Source organism: Artemia sp. Qi Xiang Cuo, chromosome 16 (genome assembly GCF_049724085.1).
Source record: "Artemia sp. Qi Xiang Cuo chromosome 16, ASM4972408v1, whole genome shotgun sequence".
NCBI lineage: Eukaryota > Metazoa > Arthropoda > Branchiopoda > Anostraca > Artemiidae > Artemia > Artemia sp. Qi Xiang Cuo.
The window spans coordinates 37,948,272-37,962,247 of record NC_142809.1 but is presented as its reverse complement, the minus strand read 5'-3'; the positions used below and the strand labels follow the sequence as shown (position 1 = coordinate 37,962,247).

Here is a 13,976-nt window from a genome sequence, read left to right as displayed (position 1 = left end):
TTCTGCATTGTGTATCCAAGACGTGACTTCAGGAAAGAGTTTGTTACGAAAGAGTTTGTTACTTGCTTACAATTTTTTCATAATTTCTTAAATGAAATTTCCGTATTGTGTATCCAAGAGTTGACTTCAAGAAAGAAATTGTTACTTACTGATAATTTTTTCATAATTTTTTGAATCAAATTTCTACATCATTTATCTAAGTCATGAAATTCTTGAATGAAATTTCCGTATTGTGTATCCAAGAGTTGACTTCAAGAAAGAAATTGTTACTTACTGAGAATTTTTTCATAATTTCTTGAATTAAATTTCTACATCGTGTAGGTAAGTGAAAATTGTTTGTGATAAAGAGAAAAAAAAGTTACTTACTTGCGATTTTTTCATAATTTTTTCAATGAAGTATCTGTACTGTATATCCAAGAGGTGAAATCAATAAAGTTTGTTACTTACTTACAAATATTTTCATAATTTCTTGAATGAAATTTCCGTATTGTGTATCCAAGAGTTGACTTCAAGAAAGAAATTGTTACTTACTGAGAATTTTTTTCATAATTTCTTGAATTTAATTTCTACATCGTATATCTAACTCGTGAAAACAATAAAGAGTTTTTTACTTACTTAGAATTTTGTCATAATTTCTTGAACGAAATGTATTTTTGTTAATCCAACATGTGAATTCAAGAAAGAATTTGCTACTTAGTTACAATTTTTTCATAATTTCTTGAATGAAATTGTGTATCCAATAGTTGACTTCAAGAAAGAAATTGTTACTTACTTATAATTTTTTAATAATTTATTTAATAAAATTTCTACATCATGTAGCTTAGAGCAATTTGTGTGTGATAGATAGAAAAAAAAAGTTACTTACTTGCTATTTTTTATTAATTTCTTGAATGAAATATCGGTACTGTATATCCAAGAGGTGAAATCAATAAAGAGTTTTTTACTTACTTACAAATATTTTCATAATTTCTTGAATGAAATTTCCGTATTGCATATCCAAGAGTTGACTTCAAGAAAGAAATTGTTACTTACTGAGAATTTTTTCAATAATTTCTACATCATGTAGCTAAGTGAAAATTGTTTGTGATAAAGAGAAAAAAAAATTTTCTTACTTGCGATGTTTTCATAATTTCTTGAATGAAGAATCTGTACTGTATATCCAGGAGGTGAAATCAATAAAGAGTTTGTTACTTACTTACAAATAATTTCATAATTTCTTGAATGAAATTTCCATATTGTGTATCCAAGAGATGACTTCAAGAAAGAAATTGTTACTTTCTGAGAATTTTTCATAATTTCTTGAATTAAATTTCTACATCGTGTATCTAAGTCATGTAAACAATAAAGTGTTTGTTACTTACTTAGAATTTTGTCATAATTTCTTGAACGAAATGTCTTTGTTTATCCAGCAGGTGAATTCAAGAAAGAATTTGCTACTTATTTACAATTTTTTCATAATTTCTTTAATGAAAATTTTTGTATTGTGTATCCAAGAGGTGACTTTAAGAAAGAATTTGTTACTTACTTACTTACAATTTTTTTCATAGTTTCTTAAATGAAGTTTCTGCATTGTGTATCCAAGAGGTGACTTCAGGAAAGAGTTTGTTACTTGCTTACAATAGATCTATTCTAAAGAACAAGGACGGGTTAAGCTTAAAGATATTTATTGCTTAAATGTATTAACAGATTTTTTTTTTGAGAAAAAAAACAACAACAAATGTTTACATAAAAATAGTACTTAGAGTTCACTCTTAAACATCCACAAACGATGGTCCTATGATATAGAATAGTTTTTAACATGTCTTATGGATTTATCACGATCAGGTATGTTCTTAGGTATCCACTGTGTGAAGAACCTAACCTCGTCTTCAGGACGGTGATAACCCCTTCAAATTTAGGACACTTAAACTCTTCTAGATTGAAAAGTGGAATCCTAGGGTCACACTTTTGAATTAAAACTTTATCTGTAGGTACATTGCCCTTTACGTAGAGTGCTTCAACTCCGGAAAAGCTGCAAATATTACTGACTTCCTCCTGGACATTTCTCAGTTCCTGACCAGTATTATTAAGTGGTGTAATCACTCTATCATAGAATCCCAGTCTGTTTATATAACGTAATGTAGTACGCCACAAGCTTTTATCATACTCAAACAGATTATAGTTCACTAACCAATGATAACAGTCAATTTCTTCGAGATCCATAGACAACAATAAAAAAGCACATTCGAATATAACACCACAAGATGATTTTTTCAAACTGATAAATTCGGTGTCATACAGTCCTATCATCTTGGAGGTTATTAATGTAGTTGTTAAGTAGAGAAATACTTCATCAAACTTTTATACCTTCGCTCAAGGTTGAACGGAGTTATGACTAGTGAGATGAGTCTTAAAACCATCTGAATTCATTGTGGGGAGGAGTCATTGAACTCTCGGTAACTGATAAATTCTGTGTCATGCTGTCCTATCATCTTGGAAGTTATTAATGTAGTTGTTAAGTAGAAAAATACTTCATCAAACTTTTATATCCTCGCTCAAGGTTGATTGGAGTTATGGCTAGGGGGGACGAGTCCTAAAACCATCAGAATTCATTGAGAGGAGGAGTCATAAAACCCTCCAGGAACCCAACACCCATGAACATCTAAAAAACTATGTCTGAAAACCTAAACAGCTAATTAACTATTCTAATTCATCATTTCAGGCACATAAAACCATAAAATACTAAAAGTTAACTTCTCAGCAAACTATTCATCCCAAACTAGAAGTTTCAGACAACAAACGCCTATGAGAGACTAAGAATCATAGCTCTGAAAAGTCCTAAAAGCAAACTACACATCCCAACAAACCCCTTAAAGCTCTTTTAAAAGATACACAAAAACTACTTATTTAACACAAAAATTTCGTTTTTAAAAGATACAAAAAACTACTTATTTAACACAAAAATTTCGTTTTTAATGACCACCAAGTAAAGAAAAACTACTCGGAATCAGGCAACTGAGTCTCTCAACCCCCGTAAAGCTCTTTTAAAAGATACAAAAACTACTAAATTAACACAAAAATTTCGTATTTAATGACAACTAAGTAAAGAAAAACCACACGGAATCAGGCAACTGAGTCTCTCAAACCCCTTAAAACTCTTTTAAAAGATACAAGAACTACTGATCTAACACAAAAATTTCGTTTTTAATGACCACCAAGTAAAGGAAAACCACACGGAATAAGGCAACTGAGTCTCTCAAACCCCGTAAAGCTCTTTTAAAATATACAAAAAATACTTATTTAAAACAAAAATTTCGTTTTTAATGACCAACAAGTAAAGAAAAACCACTCTGAATCAGGCAACTGATTCTCTCAAAACCCTTAAAGCTCTTTTAAAAGATACAAAACTTCTCTCAAACCCCTTAAAGCTCTTTTAAAAGATACAAAAACTACTGATTTAACACACAAATTTCGTTTTTAATGACCACCAAGTAAAGTAAAACCACACGGAATTAGGCAACTGAGTCTCTCAAACCCGGTAAAGCTCTTTTAAAAGATACAAAGACTAATTATTTAACACAAAAATTTTGTTTTTAATGACTCACTAGTGAAGAAAAACCACATGGAATCAGGCGACTGAGTCTCTCAATCCCGTTAAAGCTCTTTTAAAAGATAAAAACACTACTTATTTAACACCAAAATTTCGTTTTTAATGACCATCAAGTAAAGAAAAATCACACGGAATTATGCAACTGACTCTCTCAATCCCCGTAAAGCTCTTTTAAAACTGTGACAAGCTAAACCACGATAAAGCACTACTCTCGTGGAACTCAATCCCCATTTAACTCAACCCCCCGTGCAACTGAACCCCCTTGTAACTGAATCCCTGTATAACCGAAACCCCCTTTAACTGAACTCTCATCCAACTCAACCCTCCATGCAACCCATCTCCCTCAAAACACTTTTCAGTAATTTTCTCGTACTCTCGTGGAACTCAATCCCCATTTAACTCAACCCCCGTGCAACTGAACCCCCTTGTAACTGAACCCTTGTATAACCACCACACGGAATCAGGCAACTGAGTCTCTCAAACTCCTTAAAGCTCTTTTAAAAGATACAAAAACTACTTATTTAACACAAAAATTTCGTTTTTAATGACCACCAAGTAAAGAAAAACCACATGGAATCAGGCAACTGAGTCTCTCAAACCCATTAAAGCTCTTTTAAAAGATACAAAAACTACTGATTTAACACAAAAATTTCGTTTTTAATGACCACCAAGTAAAGGAAAACCACACGGAATTAGGCAACTGAGTCTCTCAAACCCTGTAAAGCTCTTTTAAAAGCTAGCTCTGGTAAAGCTAGGTCAAGTCACAATGTCATTCTATCGTTACTTTTCAATTAAGCTATTAAATACTTTCTAGCAATGTCTCTTGTAAGCGTCAAATCTATTAAGTATCTGAACTTATTCTTTGTATTGTTGATGCAAGCATCCCATTCTTTAATTACCCGTGAGGCATTCTTAGCCATCGCAATACCTTTACGCAAATATATTTTCGCAAAAAATTCGCAAATCTCGTAAACTAAAGAAGTAATTACCCTTTTCAAAAACATTAGTCCTTCTATTAATGAACCCATGAAGCTAAAACATTCTTAAATTAAAATAAAATCTGGCCCCTTGCTCAATACTTGTATTGCAGTCTGGGTTCATATCAATAGGTTTAAATACCTTTTATTCACGTTTAAAAAAAAAAACCTACAAAACAAAGTTCATATTAAAGACCACTGATTTAAACTAAGAAATATTAAAATCCTAATCACTAATCAAGTTATACTCTTTCCTCTTGGCAGAGAAAGAGTGCAATGCTCCTGTACAATAGAATTACCTACCAGAAAAACCGGAAGGAACATAAAGTATTAGAAATGGTAGGTAACATACTACTGAAGGGGAGGAGAGATACTTTTTATGAAACTAAAATTACTAGAAATTTTTGATTCTATTAAGTTTGCGTGGTGTTGGAATGCCAAATTTGGATCTATTTAGACCCCCTAAAGTTCAGAAGAACGTATCTATGAACGAACAATAGATCATTTTGGCAAATGAATTACCTATAAATTCTGCCATGTTTTTGAAACTCTGGAGAAATTGGAAAATTTAATTTCAAAATATCCAAAACAAGCTTGCGTCCAAGACGAGCTAATCGCAAAAGTGTCACAATTCGCGAGGAGAACCAATGCCAATTACTACGGTAAGGAATAATCTCCAGAGCTAGAACATATATTACATTTTCCTTACTATTTCAAATAATCGAAGACATTTTATTAGCTATGTTCTTTCGAAATAATAATGGTAGGACTAATAATATTCTTTTTGATATCGTTTACAGTTTGTTTGTTTTTTGTCCATAAAAAAGAAAAGTTGTGATGCCATTTACAGATTCTTGAGAAATTTCATGGGTTTGTATAACCGATGCATTATAATGAATGAGTACATGTCTCTATTGTGTAAATTATTTGAAAAAAACTACGTTTTCTAAAGAGTTAAAGAGGCTGAGTTACAAGGTCGAACCTTAAAACGTACAGGGATTAGGAGGCACAGTTGGGGGGCTACCACCCCCCAAACCCCCCCGCTTTCGCAGCCTTTAAATATAAAAAAAATTTCTTTAAACTGAAAGTAAGGAGCGAGATTAAAACTTAAAAAGAACAGAAATTATTCCGTATATGAAAGAGGCTGTGCCCTCCTCAACGCCTCGCTCTTTACGCTAAAGTTTGACTTTCTCACAACTCTTTTTTTAAACAATAAAAACTTTAGCGTAAAGAGCGAGGCGTTGAGGAGGGCACAGCCTCTTTCATATACGGAATAATTTCTGTTCTTTTTAAGTTTTAATGTCGCTCCTTACTTTCAGTTTAAAGAAATTTTTTTTTATATTTAAAGGCTGCGAAAGCGGGGGTTTGGGGGTGGTAGCCCCCCAACTGTGCCTCCTAATCCCTGTACGTTTTAAGGTTCGACCTTGTAACTCAGCCTCTTTAACTCTTTAGAAAACGTAGTTTTTTTCAAATAATTTCTGCACGTTTTTGTACAGTTTATTACTTATTATTGCTTGACTAACTGTTAGCTGATCGTGTCAGGAGTTAAAGTTGGGGGCTGCCGCCCCCAAACCCCCCGCTCTTGAACATTCTTGTGTTAAGGCTTTTAATTCCTGAATACTCAAATCACGTCGTACAGGGTGCCTCCTAATCCCTGTACGTTTTAAGGTTCGAACTTGTGACTCAGCCTCTTTAACAGCCCCCCAACTGTGCCTCCTAATCCCTGTACGTTTTAAGGGTCGACCTTGTAACTCAGCCTCTTTAACTCTTTAGAAAACGTAATTTTTTTCAAATAATTTAAAAAAGAAACTGAGTTTCTTTTCAAAGTATATAAAAAAGTTGCTATGAGGGTGAATCGAACCCGAGTTTTCCGAATGAAAGTCTGAAATCTCAGCCGCTGGACACCAAAAAAATAATAGTAATTGTTGTTTAGCAAATAGAAGGTATTTTCGACGCAAGCAAATTCCCAAAAATCTTGATATGTGGTTTTTGGAAAATAGGGAAGGAGTGATCAGATTGAGCTGAAATTTCGACGATAAGCTCCCAGGCCCCAGGAAAGCTTATCCTCTAAATTTCAGCCCGATCAGACAACGTTAAAGGGGGGTTGTGGAGGGAAAAATTAACATGGGCTAATATAGGAAAACGAGGTTTTTCGTAAATGTAAATTCGGGGGATAATTTTTTCGGTCTGAAAATATCAAAAGGCCCTAACAGGTCGAATTCTGCTTCGAATGAGTCCTCATTCAACCGGATCCGTTGCCAACTGTGGCCTGTAGGCGTGGCTAAGAAAAAAAAAGAGATGAATTTTAAGTGGCTATATTTGGTTTTTTGAAAACAGGGAAGGAGTGAGCGGATTGAGCTGAAAATTTGAGGATAAGCTCCCGGGACCTAGGAAAGCTTAACCTATAAATTTCAGCCCAAACGGACAACGTTAAAGGGGAGATGTGGTGGGAGGGTCCAAACTTCCGGCCCAGTTTACCCCATGAAGAGAAAGTCGGAGGAGGATGAAATTTTGAAAGTTTCTTAGTTTGAGCTTGGGCTACAAAATGCAATTACCGCCGTCTCTCTGCGACCTCTAGGACCTGAAATCGCTTAACATTGTGGTGGGTCGCCTCTTTATAGAGGCACAAGTGTGCCTCCTTGATGAGACTTCTTTTTAGTCTGGTTTATTCGATCATGTGATTGAAAATAAAAATGATACGTTAGGAAGAATAAAAAGGTTTTTTAAATGCGAGATTTCAGCTTCCAAAATAAAGCCAGGCTCGATAAGACTGAGGAAATCTTCCAAATCAAGCGAGAATGTTTTGTAGCACGACCCGGCCTGACCTACGTTGAATCCCCAATTTCATTCGTTTTAAATTTTCAAAAAAGATCTGTGAATCTCGATGACGCCACTGCTTCGAAACTTGCAGCTGCTTAATTGGTTCATCAGCGACAGTTCCCTCTGATTGCTTGCTCCCTATTGGCCAAAAGAGCAACGGTATCAAGCAGGTGACAATAGGTGACAAAGTAATGATCCAACTATTTATGAATTGTCTTTTAGATAGTACTATTTTTGTATTTGTATGCATCCACCGGTTGTATTGGAGACCTAATGTTGTAGATTACGAAGTTATAGATTACAGCTTTAGCTGTTATTATGTATTTTCAGATTCTAAAGTTTGTCCAAAATTAAAGTCTCTATCAAATTTTATGATTTATAAAAAGAGAAATGTTGATTTTGTTTGCTCTTTAAGAACCGATAGTAGGCCTATAAGGATCTCGGAACCTTTTTTTTCGCAATTTACTGGTCGGAACGACAAGATCTCAGTTGTTTTTCAGCTTGAGATTATTTCGTATAAATGCAAAGAGTAAGAACACAGCTTGGATATCAGGGAATTGGAAAATCTGGTCTCTGTGACCGTTGTAAAAACCAAGGGTTAATACAAAAAATTATGAATAGCGCGGTGAAAACCCCACGAGTAGTGCGGAATATCTGCAATATGGAAAATCTAGTCATAATGACGGCTGTGAGAACTAAGGGTTAATAAAAAAAAAAAATTATGAACAACACTGTAATATACTGCATAGCCTGGAAATTGTGTACATCTACAATCAACGAGGTGCATAATCTCTTTATCGACGATATAGGTCACGGAAAGAGGTGCATAATCTCTTTATCGGCGATATAGGTCACAGAAAAAAGTTTTTAGGACAAATTCTGAGTTTGGGAAAATATCCAAACTATTGGACATGGCCAAGTTGTTGTGCTTTTGAATGTAGGAATTAATCTAAGCAACAAGGATCAATATTTCAATAGCAATTATGATAATTCTATTAAGATAAGCGTGTGTAGCAAATAATGTTAGTGTTTCCAAGTTATTTCTTCTTTCCTTTTGTGATTATTACAAACTCTACGACTCACAAGTTGTCATTCACAAGTTGACGACTCACAAGTTGTCATGACTTTATACATGCATCCTTATGGGAGAGTGACACACAGTGGAACTTCCAATCCACAATAATTATTATTTTGCAAATATTCCACGATTCTATAGATATCCGTGAATATCCTATAATTCTCGTGTATTTTAAATATTTTGTACTGTAGCCTTGATCCCAAGTAAATTACCTGCCTAGACTAATTTTTGCATTGCTAGTAAAACTGTTAGAAAACCATGTTGCTAGTAAACTCTGGGCTAGAATTCGTTCTTTATTATAAAAAATGAAAAAAAAAAACGGGAACAAAACATTCCTAGAAGTTCATTAAACTTTGATTAGTCCGTGTGGAGCCTTCTACATCGAGTATCCCATGGAGATCACGCTGTAATAGACTTAATAACCGTCCTTCCCATTCTCTATGTCTTCTAATCCCTGTAGGTCCAATTTATAACGCATTATTCCACCAATACCACAAAAAACCTCGAACAAATTGCAACCCTTCTTGGCTTCTATCTATAATTATCTTAAGGGTATTATTGAGTTCTTTGGGTTTTTTTTTTTTTAATTTGTCTTATTTTTTAGTTGATACCGCCTGAGTGACCACGAAGATATCAACTATGTCGTTTATACAAGCAAAAAACAGTAAAGTGAAAAAAAATTCTAGAAAAGAGCTGCTACCAATCCATCTCCAAGATGAAGACACTACTAAGAAGACGAAGAAGGTAGCATTTAATAGCTGGGGCTTTCCAAAAGGAAAGTCAGAGCATGAAGATGACTCTGATTGCGAATCGTTATTCACTTATTCAACTATAAGTAGAAAAACAACTATACGACGAAACAGGTCTGTTGCCTCATTTAGTTTATGCGAAGGAGACTTAAATGGACTGTTTTCTGTCTCAGTAGAATCAGAGAAAGGTATGGTTTTACTTACCACGGAGGGGTGAACCATTTTAGGATAAAATTATTTTTGATCTAGTGAAAAAGAAAATATTCGTCTATAAAAACTACGTGAAAAACCACTATGCTTGAAAACATATATCTTTCCTCATTGTGATTTCCATTAAGATTTAGAGGTAGGGTTGCCATTAGAAAAAAGTTTTAAATACTGAAACTTCTCAAAAAAAATACCGTTTTCACCCAATAAAATGTTGTGTTTGCACTTCACCCAAACGCATGGACTGCATTGGAATCATGCAATTTTTTTATTGATTTGGTTATACAACTGACCATATTCATCTTAGGCGAGGGGGTGCCCGTTTTCCGCCAATAGGTGTACATCTCTTGAGTTTCACATATGCCTCAAAGTTCCGCCACACTTGGCACACTTCCACCACACTTGGCACATGCCATCTGGTGCATTTGGTTTCTGAAAGTGGGCGCCCCCTCCATATAAGGTGTATTCATCTCAGGAGGATATATCTTAGTTTGAGAAAGTACCTTTAAGCCAGAACCGTTTAAAAGAGAAATATGGACAGCTTTCAATGCCCATACCTCTTTAATTAAGTTCCATTAAATCACACTTAGAAAATTTGGTGAGGCAGCCTGTTCTTAGCACCCTTGGTATAAAAAGAATAAAAATGTAGAGTGAAGCCCATGAAACGAAATAACAAGACACCTTAAAAATAAATAAAGCCCCCTTCACATATGAAGGGCATGTGACTTAAAAAAATATCATATATATTGATGTGATTTTATTCATTCATTTTTTGGCAGTTCATGTGTGAATTTAGCTATATATTTTGTTTTCGCTTTTGAGGTTTTTCAATTTCAATTTTCAAATATCATTCAATTTTATAGACTTCAGTCAATATTTTCATTCCTTTTGCACTGAAAACGGTTGAGCGGAGGTCTCGGATGAAATATCTTGACTTCTAAAATTCCACTTATGATGAACCTTCTGTTATGATCTGATAAATATTCTTTTGATAAATTTTACTGTCCAAATAAATCAATGATACTAAACAAGAGAAGAATGACGCAATCAACAAGACCAATATTCTGTGTAAAAAAAGGGGGGGGGGGAATGCTTAAGCTTAAAAAGATAAGCTCAGTTATCTATATCTTGGCATTCCAATCACCTATACTAAATTAAAAGTACAAATCCAGGTACAAATAAGAAAATACTCATAGCTAAACGTAACACTAAATAATGTTCAATACCACGATTTCCACAATCCTAAAATTCCTAAAATTCCACGATTTCCTAAAATGAAGGCAACTGCTATGTATTGATATGGCTAAACAAATTTGGAAAGTAAACTATTTTCAAATAACAGCAATATTCCGACTGAATCGACCCGTGTGGTATCAAGCACCGTTAAACTAAAAGTCTAAGAAATAGATAGTTCCGAAATCATCTATTTCTATCATAGAAATATCTATTTCAATCTACTAAAATATCTAAAAATGATCTATTTCTATTATAGAAATTTATAGAAACGATTTATTTCTATTATAGAAATTTCTATTTTATATATAGAGATATCTATAGAAATATATAGAAATTACCTATTTCTATTATAGAAATATATAGAAATTACCTATTTCTATTATAGAAATACATATTTCTGTCTATCGAAATATCTAGAAATAACCTTTTTCTATTATAGAAATATCTATTTCTGTTTACAGAAATATCTAAAAAAAGACCTATTTCTATTATAAAAATATTTATTTCCCTCTATAAACATACCTATAGAAATACATAGAAATTATCTATTTCTATTATAGAAATATCCAGAATTGATTTATTTCCATTATAGAGATTTCTCATAAGTCACTCATACAATTTCGTGAGATAAAAATTCAGTCACAGAAAATAATGCTTTAACAGTGAGTCATTTAGAATTGAAACAAATATCTAAATACAAACAAGAAACACTCAAAACTAATTGCTTTAAAAAAAAAATTGTCTAAAAATGCTTGCACCTTATTGTTACGGTAAAGTCGACTGCAAATAGAAACAAGATTGAAATTCAATTGAAAAATAAAACAAAAATAACTCATACAACTGGTTGAAAACTCTTACGACTCTTAAGGGCACGGATTCAGCGATTAGAAAAATTTTCTAGTTTTCAGTGCCGACTCACAAAAACGGCACCGAATTTCATGGTCGTTAAGTTTAAAGACCATTTTAAACTTAAGATCAGCAGATACAAGTACCTGTTATTATTCAAACTCAAAACGACCAAAAATTACTATTAAAGTATAAATGAAGCCCAAAATAAACAGAAATTAAATAAACAATCAATGCAAACAAATATACAATAGATGCTAATGTAAATGAATAAATAAATGTTAAAGCGAGTGAAACTTAAATTGAATATGCAAATCAAGCTTGAAACGAACAAAAATCAGAACAAACAAGAGTTTGGGTATCGCCTCCTTTTCTCTGTAAAAGTCTAAAATCTACATCGTCAAACCTACTTTAATAATAATTTCTGGTCGTTTTGAGTTTGAATTTTAACAGGTATTTGTATCTGCTGATCTCAAGTTTAAAATGGCCTTTACTTTTCTTTGAAAAACTTCTTTTTCGGAAAGTTTTTTTTTTAGTTAATCACCAAAAATACTGAAATTCAAAATGAATTTTCATGATGAATTCCTTCAATATTATTTTAGTTCGGAACTAGTTATTGTTTTTTCCCTGTTTTTTTTTTTTTTTTTTTTACATTAGTCTGAGTATATCCCTTATTTGACTTGAGGTGTTCATTTATCATGTTAGGGTAATTTAGTTGTCAGGGTATTTAGTTTTTCTTTCTTTTTCCTTTCCTTTTTGTCATAGCCTGATAATCAAGAGTAGCATGAATATTTCTTCTACCATTGCATTATTTTGCTTCAAAATATTGCTTAGATAGCCCATGGAAAGATTTTTTAGCTCATATGCAAACAAAGTCGCTTATAACTTCAACAGTTGGATTTATTTACTACAGGACTTTTCGTATTGGGCCTTAGGTACTAAAATCCTCACTTTAGTTAGAAAAAATTAAAATTTTGTCAAACTAACGAAGGATATTGAAATTACAAAAAAAAAGAAGAAAAAACTGAAAACTAAATAGAATATCAAAGTGTCAACATTGGCTACTGGTAAGCAAGGGAAGATAATGCGAAGCTTGTGAAGATAAATCTTCGAAGAAAGAGAAAAGAAAGAGGCGAAAGGGAGAGCAAAATAGAATCGTTTTCCCAGCTAGTAAAAATAAATCCGCATGAATTAATCATGTTATTCACTATGGGAAAAGCCACAAAGTTTTGCCTCGCCAAACACGTTTTATTCTTCTGAGAATTGTAAATAATTGTTTTATTTTTCAAATATGGACGTATGCGCAGAGAAAACCAAAATGGTTATAATTACCCTTTTTCAAGAATTAGGGCTTTTTGTCATTTTGCCGTTTATTCTGTTACTCCAAAGACGGAAAGAAATAATTCAGCACTTACGCATCAATAAATGTAGAAAAAGGGACCCATCTCATCAATCTGAAGTGAATCCGAAGTCCGTATTGAAATTTCTTCAAACCATTTTAAGTTTTAAACGGCAGTATTTTAAGAATGGGGGTCACTATTTCAATGATAAATGGGCAATACTTTCAAGACGTGAGTGAATATTTAAATGTAAATCCAAAGAGTATGGGTAATTTATATGAGTGGAACCTGACGCTATTGTCAACATAAAAACTATTAACACCATTTAGCGTTTTGTAAAACTTAGCATTTTTCAAGCTTTGTAATCGTTTTTTTTTTGGCAGGAAGTAAGGTCAGACACATATTCCTACCCTAATTTTACCAGTTACACTAATTAAATTAATTATTCTTCTTATTACAATTCCAAAGATGTCAATTGTTGCCAAACGCTGGATGGTACTGATAGTTTTTTTGCCGATAATAGTGCCAGTTTCCACTCTTATAAATTATACATACTGTTTAGGCAAGTTTTTGACTTGGGAGGTGGGTTTCAGGGAAATCCTGTGGAAATATATGGGTTTTTATAATATTCCATAGTGTCTACATAGCACGAAACAATTCGTTTTTAGTCAAACTTTTCCTCTGAAGGGTGGTGTATCAGACCACACTTAAGAAAATTCCCTTCCTCTCTTGTCCCCTTGTGTTGATGTCAGTAAGGAATTTTCATATCAAGTAGATGCACTACAGCTTGCGATCCTCCCCCAAAAAAACTTTGCTCTAGGGACGATATTTGAAGGAAAAAAAACAAAAAAACGAGAGATCAAGAAAAAAGAATTCGTAATTGTAACAGTTTAATCTCACACCACCCTTCATATCAGGAGGAAATATTTAGGGAGGGTAAGGGTAATGGACGGTCCTTACTCATGCCTTATGTGTGGAGAAAATGGTGAGGATCTGCTTTACTTTATGGCCCTTTGTCCCGAATTACAGGATCTAAGGAAAGAATTATTTTTTGGTAATGTGGGGACAAGTGAGTGGTTCGTTTCAGTAATGGGATCAAAAATTATGGGACAATAAGAATGATAGCAAAATATA

At 33.3% G+C, this 13,976-nt stretch overlaps 1 protein-coding gene across 2 annotated transcripts in view; it reads left to right on the top strand.

The window, feature by feature from the left end:
* Positions 1 to 13,976, top strand: part of LOC148942875 (uncharacterized) — a 105,777-nt gene that overhangs the window by 12,822 nt on the left and 78,979 nt on the right. For both annotated transcript variants that reach the window (XM_089102767.1, XM_089102766.1), the window contains exon 2: positions 9,069 to 9,401. In XM_089102767.1, coding sequence (XP_088958893.1) covers positions 9,104 to 9,401 — 298 coding nt within the window. In that variant the 5' untranslated portion in view covers positions 9,069 to 9,103. The remainder of the gene's footprint in view (positions 1 to 9,068; positions 9,402 to 13,976) is intronic.